The 17,821-nt window shown below is 41.3% G+C and overlaps 1 protein-coding gene across 1 annotated transcript in view; it reads right to left on the bottom strand.

Annotated features, from left to right (window-relative positions):
* The window catches only part of Su(dx) (WW domain containing E3 ubiquitin protein ligase suppressor of deltex), a 63,459-nt gene that overhangs the window by 3,014 nt on the left and 42,624 nt on the right, over window positions 1-17,821 (bottom strand). Inside the window, exons 12-21 of the mRNA XM_084590364.1 lie at window positions 17,730-17,818; window positions 17,527-17,633; window positions 14,504-14,585; window positions 14,325-14,396; window positions 6,515-6,603; window positions 6,287-6,446; window positions 6,067-6,200; window positions 5,859-5,999; window positions 5,670-5,790; window positions 3,033-3,234 (exon numbers count right to left, since the gene is read on the bottom strand). Coding sequence (XP_084446490.1) covers window positions 3,033-3,234; window positions 5,670-5,790; window positions 5,859-5,999; window positions 6,067-6,200; window positions 6,287-6,446; window positions 6,515-6,603; window positions 14,325-14,396; window positions 14,504-14,585; window positions 17,527-17,633; window positions 17,730-17,818 — 1,197 coding nt within the window. The remainder of the gene's footprint in view (window positions 1-3,032; window positions 3,235-5,669; window positions 5,791-5,858; window positions 6,000-6,066; window positions 6,201-6,286; window positions 6,447-6,514; window positions 6,604-14,324; window positions 14,397-14,503; window positions 14,586-17,526; window positions 17,634-17,729; window positions 17,819-17,821) is intronic.

Here is a 17,821-nt window from a genome sequence, read left to right as displayed (position 1 = left end):
TTCAAGAAATATTGAATATTGTTACACTTATAAGTGATGCTGTAACCAAAATGCTGCCCTTAATGTTTTTTTTTTCTTTTTCTGTCTGTACTCATTTTGTTTATTAAACATCAGCAAAATAAAAATCTAACCACATTTCAACCATCAAATGGTTAACCCCTCATTTTATGAACAAAACTTATTTACCTTGTTACATGAAAACAGATGCAACTTTCTTATCAAAGTGAGCAGAAAGAACGAAAAGTGCGAAGCTACTTAATTGTTTATTATTAATAAATGAGAAGCTAGGGGACAGTCAGCAGAATGTAAAATGGTACTATCTCTTCTGTAGCTTAAGTGAACATATTCACCGTCTTTGACTACAGTAGAAACTCTTTGATATGTTCCCAGTTCATACAATTTCCTGTTTCATACACTCAAAATCGCAGGCAACAAAACATCTCCCATATACTATTCTTCTCACGGTCAGTATGTTCCCGGATTACACGATTTTCCGGTTACTAAGTTCAAACTTTCGACAAATTGTGGTCGTATAATACCTTTTGCAATCAACCGGACATGTGCTAACGAGCGCTACTAACACGACCAACTGATCAACGGCGCTCACACACCACAGTTCTTCATACAGTGCCTAGGTGCGAAGGGGCGAAGCATCTAAGAAAGCCAACAACGTTACATGCGAGGTGCCCGTTGCCATGGAAACATGACTTCATAAGGAGAAACGTGGTGGCTTTTTTGCGGTGCCTTGGGGGCACAGGGGTGAACCATTTGATAACTACAACTATTCGCTGGCATGTGAGCAGGCCGGGTCCGGGGGACGCAGCACGAGCAAAAATGCGGCGACTAAGCCATCGCGATTGCTTCTCCACACGCCATTGGTGTGGGGGCCAAGCATCCGGGAACACTCAAGGAAGTGATTTCAGCTCGTCATTGGCTTTTACATACCAGATTTGTTATTCTCTTCCGCGCTTAGGACGACACAAATATATTCTTTGAGAGCTAAAAAAAAAGGAGGTGTGCATACTTGATGTCTATAAATGCTAATCTACACTTTTATGCCGTGAAAGTTGCAATTCTAAGTGTTCTGGACCTCTATCAGCAGTTAATTTTTAAAATCAGGCAGTTCAGACACTATGTTTTTCCAGATAATACGTTTTTTACCGCAATTTTAAAATAAACATATCAACGATGTTTCACTGTATTATTAGATTTGGCGTACCAAGTGAAAATAAAAGAGGCTAGCAAAACTTTTTGCCTGCAGACTCCTTCACCTTCTAACTCATATAGGCATAGATTAATGGACAATTTTTCCGGATGACAACTCATACAGCCATGCCAGGGCTGCCTGAGTTTTTTTTTCCCTTGTATTGTCTTGTGACTGGTGCTATCAATAACATCAATAAACAATGTTGTTAGTCAGCACCTGTGTTTTCTCCCATCATTATTCTTGTCCATGTTAACTACTGTGCTGTATTCTGCTACAGAAGCATCAAGCTGCTGGTGTAGAAGTATAGCTGCACTGAGCTTCAAAGAGATAATGTTATAACCCTAGACTCTGTAAATTTAAAAAATAAGCCACATGGGAACAACACTGGACAATGGTGGTCAGCTTGATGGAAACACAATGATACATATTTTGCAAATCTGCAAAAGCTAACAAGGAAGCTTTTCCATCTTCCCCAGGCTCAAACAATGTATCCCATCTGTAATAACCTGTACCTTCCTCATATTTAAATAAATCACAGCTCTACTAATTTTATGTGCACTTCCATGTGAGGTCAGAAAACTACCATATTCCCTCAGGTAATGAACCCACTTTTTTTCAAGAAATATTTACATCAGTTTGGGGGGAGTGTTCATTACTCAGAAAAAAGCTGACCTCTCTTGTGACAATCAAAATTTTACATATGTGGGCTGTACTCCACCCATCCGTCTATCAGTCATCCATGAAAGCGCATGGTCAGCCAGATCACAATGACAGTTTTTAGTATTATTTGCTTCAAAAAGCATTCGTTGCTATTATGCATTCTATAACAATCCTCCTTTTTCACAAGATGTAGCATCACTGTGGAGTGGCTGAAAATTTGTCTGCTACTGGTTGAAAATGTCCTTGGGAGACGCAGCCGCCTGTGAAGTGGCGATGATATATTTGACAGCTACCCCCATTGGACGCATACGCCTGTCACGAATATGGACTGCGCATGGCCTCCATGATTATCTCCAACTGCGGCAATCACGGCGGCCAGGAACTGCGCATGAGCGCAGCTGGGTTTTTAAACCAGGGGAGGGGCGCGCATGCACAGTGCAGCCATGCGGAAAAGGTGGATTTTGTGGCAGTGGACAACGGCCGTCCCAATTTTAGCATGATAAAGCAAACACACTGAACACCACACTGCAGCTCAGGTAGAGCGCTGAGCAAGCCACAGCTGGCTGGCACTCCTGTTAAGAGCACGCAGTTTCTTGGTATCCTTCCAAGTTCACTGTGCAAGTCACCCTTTCCACTACCACCCCAGAAGCTAATGTCAGATGATAAACAGGCCACCATGTCAGCACTGTGCAGCATTTTGATGCGCTGCCAAGGAATGCTTTGTGGACTGTGACGACAACGGTGTGAAACTAAGAGATGTGCTAATGACTAGTGTCTGTTTCAATTCTCAAGGACAAAAGTAGGAAGGGGGTTCATTATGCGAGTAAATATGGTATACTGCTTTTATGCAGGCGACTCCACTCACATGAAGATATTTCTCCCTCTGTGGGTGTGCATGTGCATTCTAATTCCGTGCAACTTTGCTGCCAAGAAAACTGCTCGAATCACAATTAGTTAAATCTGCGCAATCGCTACCAAGCTACCACTGTGTTGCTTTTATTTTTTGCATGAGCTTTTTCATGGACTTGTCACAACTATTGAAACATTATTCACGGATGGCTTCATACGACTACTACTTGCCTAATAACAGTATTTTTCGCACTCACGCTTGCTGTAGCTCTAAGCAGAACTTAATTAAGGTGCAGAAACTTTTGCAATAACTTACCCATAAGCTCAGCAAATCCGCCAACGGGTACTCGACAAGTGCCCGTGACAAACTGTAGTAGACGTGCCCTCTTCTCATTGTCCATGTCTCGAATGAATTGCCAAAACCAGATCACTTGTTTGCTGTTACGAGTGTAGTGCCGATAGATGCTGTTTCTTTGCCAGTCATCTATGTCAATTTCTTGCATTCCACAAAGCATCAACTAAAGTGGACAAAAGGAATGCAGGCTGCATAAATAAACTAAGCTTATCATCCACAGGAAACAAAGAACACAAAATGCAAAAGCAAGAAAAATATTATATAGTAAAATGTTCACCTTAAACACAGACTCATGCTAAAAGTAAACTGTGTGCAAATGTAAGCGCTAACACAGAAACATTAGCAACAAATTTTATGGCATCAATTGTATGGAGCATGCACACAAGGTTTCACGGTTGTGTGCACTGTACATCTAATATATTAAAAAAAAAAAAAGTAATCGTTTCACTCACCACGGCTCACACTGGCAATAATATTATTGTGCTAGCACAATGAAAACACAAATCAGCTGTCTTAACGCAACTTAATGCAGTTAAGAACAATGCAATAAACTAATTAGCCACACATCACAGCACTAGCCAGAAAATTTAGGGTCAAAATTTTAGAAGGATCTTTTCCTCACTGAGGATTTCTTCAGAGCGGTGTAGCCTCCTTTGGCCAATTTTTAAATATGCCCTGAATAAGGAGTGCTTATGGAGCCGTATTTAAAAATTCACCGAAGGAGGGCGCGCAGCTTTCAAGGCATCCTCACTGAGGTAAGGAGCCTTTTAAAATCTGGCCCTCAGTGTACTATAGAGTTTCATGCACTGCCTGCTTTCACCACCATCAGAACACTGCAGGGAATAGTTAAATGACAGCCATGGTGGTGCTTACTGTTTTTCCTTTTCAGAGAACTGATCCTATTAGATATATATAGCACAAGTCTCAAAGCAACATCGGCTTTGAGGGAGGCAATTTTGACTGAAGCCTTGGTTCCGGGTTCTTTGATGTGCATCACATAGCACAGTAAACGGGCATCTTGTTTTTCACCTCTATGGAACCTGTATCCTTGGGCTCAGCATTCGAGGACCCTAAGCACTTCATATCAGACTATAAAATATGTCTGCCCTTTGAACAACAAGCCTTAATGGCCTGTCAGTAGAGTGTCCCGTCTTACAAACCAAAGGTCCTGTACTCGATTCCCATTCTACCCAAATTAAATGAGTTTTCTTTTCAGCTCACTCTCCTTTGCTTACAGGAACCTCCCTGAGAAATCTGTCATCAATGAAAATATTTTGGAGCTGCTCTTGACCCTTTCTGAAATTCCTGAAATACCACGACAATCTTTCCACACACTTGACCATGCCGGCTTTTGTTGCCAATGAGGCATATAATGTTTTCCCATTAAAATAACAGTAAATGCATCACAAGACACCACATCATCACATGCATCACAGGAGAGGCTTTTAAAATACCCTATACACTGGTGATGATTTTTTTTGTGGCAATTTCACACCAGCTATTTAGGACATTTCATTATGCAAAATAAGACTAAAAAAGAAAAAGAATTAGAAAGGATTTGCAAATAGTCGAAATTTTCAAATAGCAAATTGAATACCCTCCTGGAGCTCAGCTTTTCACAAATTGAACAATGCACGGTCAAAATTTGTTGAAATGAATCAAATATTTTCAATATTTTTAGAGTAATTTTCACATAATTTGCTCTAGGTTTCAAAAAGGCATGCTGTGGCTTTCTTCAACGAATGCTCCAAGAACCGGCCCTCATTTGATGCTGCACACCCTATAGCTACAATCTGTCGGCCCGGGCTAGATGAGTCAGTGCCGTGATGTGATGCACTTTGTGTGGCAGCTTTCATGATGCTCGTACATGTCCTCGAAGATTGGCTAACATCACAGGACTTGGGCAAATTTAGCAAACCCTCCTTGATGCTTGACCTTGAAATCCATAGAAACCGTAGGTCCTGCCCCTCTCAAATATGGCACTAGCCTATATTTGTTGTCATCATCAGTAGCAAAATGTAACTTTACTACATGCTCGATGACGTTAGAAAACTGGCTATGTTGCATACCTTCAGAAACGATTACTGTTGCGACTCTTGACAACTACAGCTACAACTGCATATGCCACTCTGCCGCTAGTGCCCTGCTGTTTCCCACACCTTACTCGTTTTGCACGGCTAAATGCACAAGTCAAGAATACATACAAAAATCTATTTGCATTCAATTTGATAGCAAAGCCACACTACTCAATTTCTACTCAGCTTTGAAGAAGTACTATACGCACCCCTATGAAAATGAGTACAGGCCTCTTTAAGTAAGGCCAAATTCATCAACTTACTATGCTACAAAGTTACTGAACTGAAGATGAAATTAAGCCTACTCAGTGTTCATACTATAGGTATATTTCATAAAAAAAAAACAACAACCAAAAAACAAACAAAAAAGTTACCCCACAGCATTAAAATTCAATTTTCTAGTGCAGCCATATCTTTATGCCACTTTATACCACTGTTGGCAACATGAATTAGCAGAATACCTGCATATGCTGCAGAACACCGTAGAACAAAGAAAAAAAAAAAAAAATAAGAGGAGGCCCACCTCGAGCTCCCGCTCATCAAAATAGTGGAGCCATTCTAAAGGAAGTACTTCGTTGAAGCCATCCAAGAAGGATTTTGTCTGCTCCTCCTGGCCACGTGAAAACCGCCAATCTGTCATCAACCTGTTGACAGAGAAAGAGAGATCACCAGTGGCCACGTGATACATGATGTCCTACCAGGAGACACCCACCTCAGGTACTCGTCTTTGTTCTCTTCAGTCACTCTAATTTCTCCGCCACCTGGCTTGAGTTCATGAGACTGTATCTGCCCTAGCACCTCGAAGTCTACACTGAAGTACAGTTCGAGGGAACACTCTTCAATATTGTTCTCTCTGAAAGAGTAAGAACGTTTTAGTAATCAACCACTTCCAATAAGAAAACACCCACTTCATCACTTACTTTATCCAGATGAGAGAATTATAAAATTCATTGTCTATAGACTCAATGTCCTTCATGGTAAGCTTTTTGCCAAGCATACGCTTGTAAAAAGGCAGCGTGAAGCCACTGTATATAAATTTCCCATGAAAGAGAGCCTGTAAAAAAAACACACCGATGAGCAATGGACTAGTGTACAGCCCCCTCACTGGCTTTCACCTTCTACACGAAACAAAAAAATTACCATGGCAATGAACCTTCCAATGAACCGGAAGTACAGAAGATGGTCTGGGTTCACAGAGCTAGCGGGGTTAATCTGCAGGCTGTAGTTGTTCTTCCCCGCGTATTCAAACAAGCAGTACATGGGGTTGAGGACCTCGTGTGACAGCAGGAAAAACCATTCTCTGAAAAACAAAAAGAAATAACAAGTTACTTTCTCGTTGACACTTCTCAGTTGTGCACAGAAATTCACCTGGCTATTCCTCCATAATCAAGGCCTTCTTCCCCCTTGAATGTAATGAAGAGCCTTCTTCTCAGTTCATGCGGTGGAACCCGCATAATCTGCAATAAAAACCACAAATGAAATATATTCTAAGAAAGAATACCCAGCACTAACAGAGAAATGAAAAAAAAAAAGCGGCATTTCACAGTTAAATTAAATTTTTTGCCACCATATGTGAACAAGGTATGCTGAACTGTAACATCAAGTTGAAAACTAAAAAGTGATACCTCCAGCCACAGATTAAAAAAAAAAAGGAAACACTAGCATGGTTGGAGAAAGGATACATGTTCAGTTCAGTTCAGGCGTTCAGTCGTGTCCGACTCTTCGTGACCCTATGGACCATGTCACGCCACGCTTTCCGGTCTCTCACTATCTTCTTAACATTACATAACTTCATCTGCAGTGCCTCGAGGATGCCATCTAACCATCGCGTTCGTTGCCTACCCCTTCTCCGGCGACCCTCAACCTTTCCCAACATCAAATCTTTCTCCAGCGACTCCTCTCTTCTCATCAGATGACCAAAGTAGCTGAGCTTTAACTTTAGAATTTGACCCTCCAATGAGCAGTCAGGGTTTATGGTCGACAATATCGACTGATTTGATCTTCTGGCAGTCCAAGGAACTCTCAATAGCCTTCGCCAGCACCACAATTCAAACGCGTCAATTCTTCGGCGGTCAGCCTTTTTCACAGTCCAACTCTCGCATCCATACATCACAACTGGGAAGACCATAGCACGAGTTATACGGATCTTGGTTGGCAGACTAATGTCTCTGCTCTTTACTAGGCGGTCAAGGCTAACCATTGCTCTCTTTCCCAGAAGCAGGCGTCTCCTAATTTCATGGCTGCAGTCTCCTTCCGAGGTAATCTTGGAGCCCAAGAACAGAAAATCTGTCACAGCTTCTTGTCCATTGATGCTCCAGGACTTGATAGGGCAAGACGCCATGATCTTTGTCTTTTTAATGTTCAGTTTAAGCCCAAACTTCTCACTCTCTTCTTGTACGCGCATCAAAAGTCTCTTATGAGCATACAAAAGCCATGAAGCTACATTTCCTTCACTTTTCTTTTGCCTTTTATGAGCTTGCACATTTCCATGTTGTATTGATAAAATCACTTCTTGCCCTTGCCAGTTAGCACTCGCGGAGTGCTACCATAGAGTGCTACAACTTTTTTTTATCATGAAAGTTGACTTGCCACAGGTGTAGTACCAAGACCTCTTATAGACATTTTTACAAGCAAGAAGTTTGGTTTGGTTTCGTTTGTGGGGTTTAACGTCCCAAAGCGACTCAGGCGATGAGAGACGCCATAGAAGAGGACTCTGGAAATTTCGACCACCTGGGGTTCTTTGACGTGCATTGACATGCTCTTAGATAAGACTGGTTGACTTCTTAAATTCACTTGACATTTTTATATATTATTAATTGATGACGAATAAAAATTTCTGTCATTGGTTTTTCCCAAACAATGTTTTTCAAAGCACAGAAACCTTTTAACCACAAAGAGGTGGAGTGCCAAGCTTATGGCATCCTACTGCTTTGGACAATATTGGTTATGAATAATAAATTAAAATATAATAACACTAGGTACATAAATTTTTTTTACAGTGAGCCTATGAATGCTTTAGTCAGTGCACTGTTATTTTTGTTCATTTCAAGAGTTCTGTCTTTTTTTTTTTTAATTCATAAAATGAATAAAGTAAATTTTTTTTTCTTCTCTACTTTGAAGGCATTTATCTCAAGAAAGGCATGCAACAGGACTGCCACAGTTACACATTGTGTCTTACACAAGCTCACAGTTACACATTGTGTCTTACACAAGCTTGTCTATCAACCCAAAGAACATCACATTTATATGGTTTACAAATAACATGATAGTCATGCAAACTAAAAAACAAAACAAAAAACAAATGATTAAAAAAACATTTTTTGATACTTTGTTAAAACATAGATGGCATATTTCTCGGTATATCAGTGTTAGAAGAATCACAAACATGTACCACAATGTCAATGTTATGGTAGCCACAGCCCGTCCAATGAGATCGCTGTGCAAGGCATGACACACAGAAATGCAGGAAGTATTATACTGCAGCTTCTTACACTAGGTCTGGAGAAGACACAAGGTAAGAGCTATCCACAAACAAGAGCAAATTCAATCTGCGAAGATAGGGAGCAATTTATTCCCTCTTTGATTTTGCTGAAAACTGTACCACTGCTTCTTGAAGAGGTTCAGGCCTACCATTGTCACAAGAAACAAGGATAGCTGGATCTCTTTGATAATTGAGTATCACGGGCAATAAAGATTAGAAAGTATTCTCCAAAGACTGTACTATCCATCCGAAACAGGTTCCAAAAGGTGACGAATGAAACATACTTGGCACTGAACTTACCTTTATTATAGCCCTCTGAAATAAAATCTGTCACTTTGCTAGACTTTGTTTCTGTGTCCAGAAGCAAGCTTTTATGAAACTGCTAAAAGGAAGTTGCAATTTCAGCTCCTTAGTTTCATACCCGTGACAAAGGCACAAAGCTCTTGGCACTCTACCAACTTTTCCCCAAGAGTGTCACCCCTACAAGAGAGCTGGTCAAAGGCTAAACATGCTATCTGCACCCCAAATCTTGACAAGCTGCCAAGGTCAACGCTGCCTACTGGGACAAGGTTAATGTAAATGAGAATGCGGCATGCTAAGGGGGAAAAAAGAAAAAAATTCTTAATGACATATGTGCATGTGTATGCATGTGTATGTGTGAGGGATCATTATGCGAGCAGGTTCATTACTCAAGTAAATATGGTATTTATAGAAGACCATGTAAAAGAGTGACCATGAGAATCACCATTACTGCAGTATTATTACCCCTAGCTAGGGCTTTTTCCACTGCTTCTTGGAGTGAAATTCAAATTCATGCACAGTTTTTTTTAAGTGATGATATGAGCCATGACTCTAGTCGTGCCTGCTTTGCTCTTGTTAGCGCTTTCGTAAGCGCGGAAAGATAGCTGTTTATGATAGATGCCTTACAAATGTTCTTGCTGCAGATTGTATGAGAGATAAAAATGGCAAAGAAGCAAAGCAAGGATGTAAATAGAACGTACATTCCAAAAACATTAAATTTAATCCAAACATTCAGAGTGAACATTAAAAAAAGTAAATACAAAAGTTGGATGGGAATAAAATATTTGAATTTAAAAGAAAATAACCCTTGAAAAATCAGCAAAGAAATTCCAGAACATACAAAATATTTCAAATCTTCCTTGAAACAACAACACAGTGGAATGTTGAGCAAGTTGGTCTGCACAGATAACATGATGATGATCACGTCATGCTTTCATGAAAATCAACTGTGTTTTGAGATGAAACCTTTTTTCTCATACTACTTAAAGGGTCATTTAAGCCTCTGATTTGATATAAACTTTACTCTTCATTCTACAAAAAAAAAAAGAAGAAATATTTTTTTTTTTTTTTTTTTTGCTCAAGGCTTGATAACAACGCACTCTCAGTTTCAACTAAGATCGCTTTTGAAAATGCCAGAAAAAAATCATGCAAACAAAATATATTGTGGTGCGAAATTTGAACTTTTCGATTTTTGTTTTTTATATCACCGGTGATCTAATCATAGTGGCATGGTAAGTAAAGAAAGAAAGAAGAAAGGTGTACAACAGTTGGCAGTGTGCTCCCAGGTGACATATGTCTGCAATAGAGCAGTCAATCATTTGAGGAATACGACCAGCTCTATCTGTTCAGAAAGTCAATTGCCCCAATACTCAAAGGTAAGTTAGCAATAGAGCAGTCAATAATTTGTGTTGTGTTGTGTTTTATGGCACATAGGCAACTAAGGCCATCATGTGCCAAAAGCAAGGTTAAAAATCTGGACTATGCTAAAGGACTTCAAAAAGTTATTATAGGTTCTATAACTTATTTAGATACTTTGCTTCTTTTAGGAACGAGAATATGAAGGAAATGTCAATGAGTGACCTTTCTCCTAAAAGTAAGCGTGGGTGGAATGGTATATGCTCATTGTAAAGCTCTGGGAAGTGCTTCTGTCATAGATCTTCAAGTCTTGTACAACTGATTAGGATATGGTTGATTGTGAGCATGTCTCCACATTCTTCACAAGTAGGCTGATCGTGTTTCGTTAGTAAAAAGTTATGTGTAAGGTGTGTGTGTGACCCATACGAAGACGACATAGAACCACTTCAATGAACTCTTGGTGGCTACATGTTTTCCATTCCTCTACCACAGGCTTCAGTGCGTGTAACTTATTGTTGATTTCTTTGTCCCATGAATCTTGCCATTTCTCTTTCAATTTTCTTTGTATATATTTTATGACATCTCTATGAGGTACATTTACTCATTCTATTTTTACATTCTGGGCAGCTGCTGCACATGCATCACCTCTTTCATTTCCATTTATACCTACGTGACTTGGCACCCAGCAAAATTTAATTTCGTGTCCCCGTGTCTCAGCTGTTTTTATGCAATGTATTATATTTCCTAATAAGGGTTATCTTGCATTTCTGGTGTGTAGTGCTGTGATCACACTAACTGAGTCTGTGTAGATTATACTTTTTGCAATATTGCACTTTACTACCTTTTCCGCAGCTAAGGAGATGGCATAACATTCGGCAGTAAACACTGTTGCCCACAGAGTCAGCCTAACTTTTTTTTCAAGTTTTTCTCCTACTACACCACTACCAACATAAAAAGTTTTAGAACCATCTGTATAAAATGCAGTGTGGTTTTTGTACTTTTAGTGCATTCTCAAGTGCATTCTGTTGCCTTGGACAGCTGTGATGCTCTGAAGTTTACAGAAGAGGAGTAGATGACAGTGCGCACATTCCAATCTTAGCATGCATCACAGTTGTCCAAGCTAGCAGAATGCGCAATGCCTTAATTCCAGTAAACAACGAGATTTCTCTGTGGAGGCCAGACTCTGTATGCTACAGTAACCAACAAAATTTTTGGACTCTGCAGGACCGAGAAATCATCCGAATATTCGAACAGTCTTTTTGAAAAATCCATAAACCTAAAGAGAAAAGTTACTTTTTGCAAAACGTCAGCTTTAAAATTACAAGCTTCATCGCTCCCCTTGTTTCGTTTGAAATGAAAGGCGAATATATAGAGTTTATAGCACAGTGCAATCCATTACTATGACCTGGCTCCGCGACCTCCCTATATGACAGGCGTGCATGCCGCCAAGAAGCATGCGACTCCCTCAAGGTGACCTGCACACATGCCATGGCGCCCTGCGGAAGCTGACCGCTCTATGCTATGACTATCTCTATAATTTGACTGCTTATCTCAGCCATGTCATGTTCACAACACTTTACCTCATGTGACAGCGCGATGCGGCTGCAACTAATGCAGTGAATGAATGCACGTACCGCGTGAAGCGATAACATTCAGTTTCCATGGGTAACGAAGACTGCGACAACCACAACATAAAACTCACGGGACAAACATTTCCAAATGCATCCCTCGCTGACTCCTGCCTCGTGGGCAATGGAGTGGCCAAAGACTCAATAGATACTCAGTCAGTGCCATTTACAATGTGATCACGCACTCTTTGTAGACCACCTCTATGACAACAAAGAGTGTACCATTACTGCCACTACCTCAAACGACAACGATGAACAAATAGCGAATTGTCAAATCCCATTGTAATCATGCATGTAGTACTGTTCCACGTAATTCAGGTTCGGGGAGATCTATTTCGGTGATCACTGACTGCATAGGTCATACCTTGAAGCGAACCCCGCCTCAATTAACCAGTGCAAGCCTACAGATGTCCAAATTAATGAGCATCCAAGGCCATACACTTACATGGGCATTTGCCAGGACCACACTTCTGGTTCGAATTATCCTAATTTCAGAATTAATGGGAGTGAAATTAAGGAAATTTTACTGTACCTGGTTTCATTATGATAGACTCCCCTTTTGCTCCCTGCTCAGCAACCCTTAAAGGGTGAGTTTAGAAAGGACAGGTGGGTTTGGCAAGCAGGAGTGAATATTCTGCCTTGCTCTGCAGGAAGCTGCTGGCACTGACGTCGCTGCCAGTTTACTTCAAAGAAGCCTTCCTAGAACCTGCTATCCAGGAGAATGGGGGGTGAGATGATTCACTGTGCTGCCTCCTCAGCCCTGGCTAGACTGTTGATGAAGACGCTGCTTGCCAACGATATGCTAAATTGCCAACTGAACAGATGAACATCGTGCTTACAGAGTCACAAAAGCAGCGGGAACGCGACGGGGGAAGATTTTTTGCCGAACTGTTCATGTTAAGCAATGGCTTAACAGAACTTTTATTTTTGCAGAACCAAAGTTGGCCAAAAGAGCAGAGCAGCACTTCACCCTCTTTATGATCAGAAATTTTCTGTGCTTTGATTCTGAGGACAAAGCAAATTACAGAACTCTCTCTTCTAGTCTCCATGCAATGACATGAGAAAATACCGTATAAACGCGTGTAAGGGCCGCACCCATGTATGGGCCGCACCCCGTATTTCCCAAAGCAAATATTAAAGAAAAAATCCGTGTAAGGGCCGCACCCAAACCTTCCATGACCCACGCAGGTATAGCCTTCAAAATGCGCGCACACAGAAACTTTCAGATGGCGCCCAAAGTCGCGGGTCTTCATCATCATATTTTTCCTCTGCTGCGATCTTCTGCAATCCATATCGGTATCGGTATCGCCAGCCCCTGCCACTCCAGCTTTGTTTTACGACTTGCGCGGTCAACTTGATGGACAGGGTTAAAGAACACCTGCGCAGTATCCGCACCGACATGGCCGTTACTCCAGGCGGCCTCACAGGCATACTGCAACCCCTGGACGTCAGCCTCAATCGGCCTTTTAAGGTTGAATTCTGAAGGCGGAACTAAGAATGGATGGCAAACGGCAACCACGACTAGACCCTGACCGGTGGCTCAAGAGGGCACCACTTGTGAGTGACTGTGTTTGGCTGGATTTTCTATGCGTAGAACTCCGTGTCTACGGACATTGTATCCCGTAGTTTCAAGGTGAACAGGATTTCAGAGAGTTTAGATGGGACTGAAGACGACTTGTGAGGTGAACGTGTACTAGAACACAGCACCAGCTTGGAGTCTGAAGACAGCGCTGAGTGACGATTGAATGATAAATAAACGCTGCGCATTCACTGATCGGTCTGTTTTTACTGGGGGGGGGAAAAAAAAAAAAAAAAGAAAAAAAGTAGTATGTAGCGTTTATGGGCCGCACTTCAAAAATTGGCTCTCGAATATGGACAACAGAGTGCGGCCCTTAACGAGTTTATACGGTATCCAAGTAAATTTTGAAATTTGAAAGTTCACCAACAGTTAAAAGAGCAGCAAAAGCTCAATACTGAAAGGTTCCAATGCAGATGTGACACCCGAGAGCTCATACAAAATTGGGCTACTATTCACCCGTTTTTCTATCACACAAGAGTATAAGTTAAATCTTGAGGACACATTACATTTACCACAACTACCACTACATCCATTTCTTGATATATGATTTCTATTTGATTTCTTGAAGTGAGTGCAGACTGCTCTCCCAACAGGCATATGACAGTTCTTGGTATGACTAAATCAACACGTTAACTGACAAAATTACATACAGACAGTGTGCTGTAACACCACCAAGTCAAAGAAAACACACCCACAAGAACACAAGACAAAAAGTTAAAACAAACACTTGAATTACTTTCAATGTGTGTGAATATGCCATTAAAGTACTCTACAAACAAAATGCATGCAAATGATCGAAAAGCTTTGTCGGTACACATTCACGAGTTAACTCACTTGGCCGAAAGAATCTTCAAAGATGTTCCCTCGAGAGACGGTTATCTTTATGTGGCTAGGCAAGGAGTTGCACTGGAAAGAAAGACAAGTGACAAGTAAAAGTCCTCTGAATTAGCTTTTTTGTATATTTTGCCAAATCTATACATTAGACACTTAAAAAGAGAATTACATAAACTTACGTGGCACAAGTAGCGAAACTGCGTGAGCTTCCACTTGAAATTTCGTTCATAAGCTAATGGCACTCCGTAAGCTCCCTTTGGACTGAAAAAAAGAAAATCAAGCAAAGTATTAGCTGGATCAACGATCGAGGCAGATACTAAAAAAATCCATTTATAATTGCCAAATGAATACTAACACTAGAAAGGAAAAGCATACACAGAAAGCATGCAAACCCAAAAACAGATGCACCAAGGATGCCCGACATGTGCCGCAAGGAACAAGAGCAACACTCATTTTTGAGTTGTAGCAGACACAAATTTTGTATCGCATATAGAGCCCACTGTGCATGTGAGTGTGGCACACCAAATTAAATTAAAAATCGCTTCATCAGGTTCTAGACCCTTTTTAGTACATCTTGTGAATGTTTAAGGCACCAATTCGTCTTCTTTTCATCAGGGTGCCCATTCAATAAAGCTGTTTCGGGTATTCTGTGCTCTTTATACAACAGATTACCGCATCTCTAACACCGCGGTAAAAGCTTCAACGGGGAAGGTTCGACTGATTTTTGCCATAATTGAAAACTTGCCTGTAGGACTGGGTTCAACTAACAGCCTGGGCTGGGAGTATATAGATAGTATTTCTTAGAGTTTACTAAATTTCCGTTTAGTGCCTCAAGGTTAACACCAGATTAACCATATATCACCTAGGGGAGCACAGCTTTTGGAAATTTTTTGTTTCTTTTTTGATTTGCACATTACTTTTTATGCTCGTTAGAAATAATATGACTAAACTTACAAAACTTAATAGATATATATCAAGAAAATTTGTTAGTACAATGTATTTCTTCCTTGACTCTTGTGAAAAACATGCAGAGTTAACAAAATATGGCAGACAGCTGGATCAATATTCACTATGTTTCTAACGGCATGCTGCAGGTCAAGTCATTTAAATTTTCCAGCAAGACATATTTTCAGTTTTGAATTTTTATGCAATTACTGTAGACCTGCCTAGACTGAAGAAAAAATTCGTGCTACAAATTTGAAACTAGCAAATTTAAAAAACAAGACTGTCTTGACTTGCATATTATTCCAGGGTGCAACTAAAACAAGCTGAGTCAAAATAGATGAAACAGTAGTGGAGAAATCTGCTTTACAAGGCGATTGGCTAGTCAAAAAAGCAGAATGGAGAAAAATGCAGACTGTTCTGAGTGTTTTCCCGACATGCACAACGAATATATATCACAAAAATGTATATTTATATATATTTTTCAAGTATTCCCACTAGATTTCAGGCATTAAACTCTTGGCAAGTGCGCAAATATATATGAAGAAAGAATAAGATGTTTGGCCATTTATTAATATTTCAAAGCTGCATCAGCCCTTAACTACTGTTCATACGCTGTGCTACTTACCCCGATAAAGAAAAGAGCAAGACCGCACAGCACAATATGATTTACGCATCTGTGTGGCAAATGGCTGACCTAACAAAGCATATCGCCCTGTTTCACGGGTAGTGCTGTATAAGATGCATTTGCATGGGTTGACTCCCTACGCTTTTGTTTCCGTAATGTTCTTTTTTTTTTTTTTTTTCTATCTCCATGCAGCAATTTCAATAAATGAGGACTGTGTAATATTAAGTGGCTGGCACAAAAACATTAATTCTGCCTTGCCCTTGCAGGACAGAAAAAACAATAAATTCAGTAGACAATGCACTATTTTTTCACTCCTAGTGTTTAGATACTGTAGTTCCCGGCTGAAGCCACACCCACAATAATGACTGGGTTAGTACAGTCGAACCCGGTTATATCGAAACCGGATATATCGAATTTTGGTTATATCAACTCACGGAATGTCCCCTTGAAAATCCCATGTTCAAGTATAGGAAAGCCGCGTCATATATCGAACTTAATTTCACCGGTCGTTCGATATATCGAACTCCGCACCACGCACTGGAAAGTGTGCCTTCCCCAAAGACGATCGCATCACCCTTGGCCGTTTGCCGCGTGACGTTTTCAAGCCCCGCGCGGAAGGAATGAAAGGGTACAGTTCGGCGACGGCTGGTCTGGGCAGCGCCTCGCCCATTCCCCGAAGGCGCGCGCATCTGCAGTTATCGTTTCCCACGCACCCACACATGACGTTTGCAAGCCATGTGCATGGGTGTGCCCATCCTTTTGCCGAGCTATCTCTCTTCTTCAGCACGCGCTACGCATGCCCCAAGCCAGATCAGCCCGTTTTCAGACAGGAGTGGGACGCTTTCTCCAGCGTGTGTTGCGAACCCTCTATGGCGCCTGCGGACGTTAAAAAGCGGCAGCTTTTTTTTTTTTCTTTTTTCGCGAGTCATCCTTTTTTATCGTTGTGCTGTTCAGACGTTAAGAAACAACAGGTTTTTTTTCTCTTTTTTTTGCGGGCGTCGTTTATTCTTGCATGTATGAATCAACGAAAGCAAGCGGTCAGCTGCTGCGATCATGACGCGCGGCGTGAAAAATCGAACCAGGCTTGTTCAATCAAGCCATCACGGGCACTCTGCCAAGTTCACTCCCCACCACTGCAGGAGCTATCAAAAGATAAACGCGCCCCGATGTTATCGCTATCGCTGCGCAGCATCTTGGCACGCTGCCAAGAAATTAGCTGTGGATGAGACAACCGAAACGGAGTGACGCGCGCCATGGACATGCAAGCGAAAACGCTCGCGATTTCTGTCGCGGCAACGCGGAAACCTTGTTTTGAGCTGCGGTGGCTCGAGCAGCGAGACCAACAAGTTTGAAATTTTTCGCTCTGTCGCTGCCGCTTGTCGCTGAGATCGCTTGCATGTGAGCGAGCTGGCCTTAACGCATTTCTTTTTTTTTTTAAATTCCCGGTGTAAAAGTGGAGGGTGGGTTCATTATGCGAGTTGGTTGATTACGCGACAAATACGGTATCATTTTTTCGCATCGTAAGTGCCATCACAAGCCGATTTCTGTATATCGAATTATCAATATATCGAACTATTTCGCGATCCCCTCCGAGTTCGATATATCCGGGTTCGACTGTATTTAACAACTTACGATGGCCGAGGATCCTTGAATGTTGTCGTCTTGGAGTTGTGGTCCACAAAGTAGCGCACTCGGTTTGCTGTGTACTTTATTTCCCAACCAGGAGGGAGTGGTTCCTCCTTCCTGCAGCAACCAGAAGGAAAAAGGCTAAGGCTAAGCATAGACCACACTCAACAGCTTAAACAAAAAAGAAGAAGAAGAAGCAAAGATGGAACTTGCCCTTGAGTGCGTGGGTCTTCCCACTGAGTTGTCTTGTTCTTGTGGTTCACAAAGTACACGCGGTTGTTTGGGTCAATTCTTTTCTCTG

The sequence above is a fragment of the Amblyomma maculatum genome, chromosome 1, assembly GCF_055883805.1.
Source record: "Amblyomma maculatum isolate TAMU_Amacu chromosome 1, ASM5588380v1, whole genome shotgun sequence".
Classification (NCBI taxonomy): Eukaryota; Metazoa; Arthropoda; class Arachnida; order Ixodida; family Ixodidae; genus Amblyomma; species Amblyomma maculatum.
Note: the sequence above shows the minus strand (reverse complement) of the source record. Positions and strands in the feature narration are given on the sequence as shown.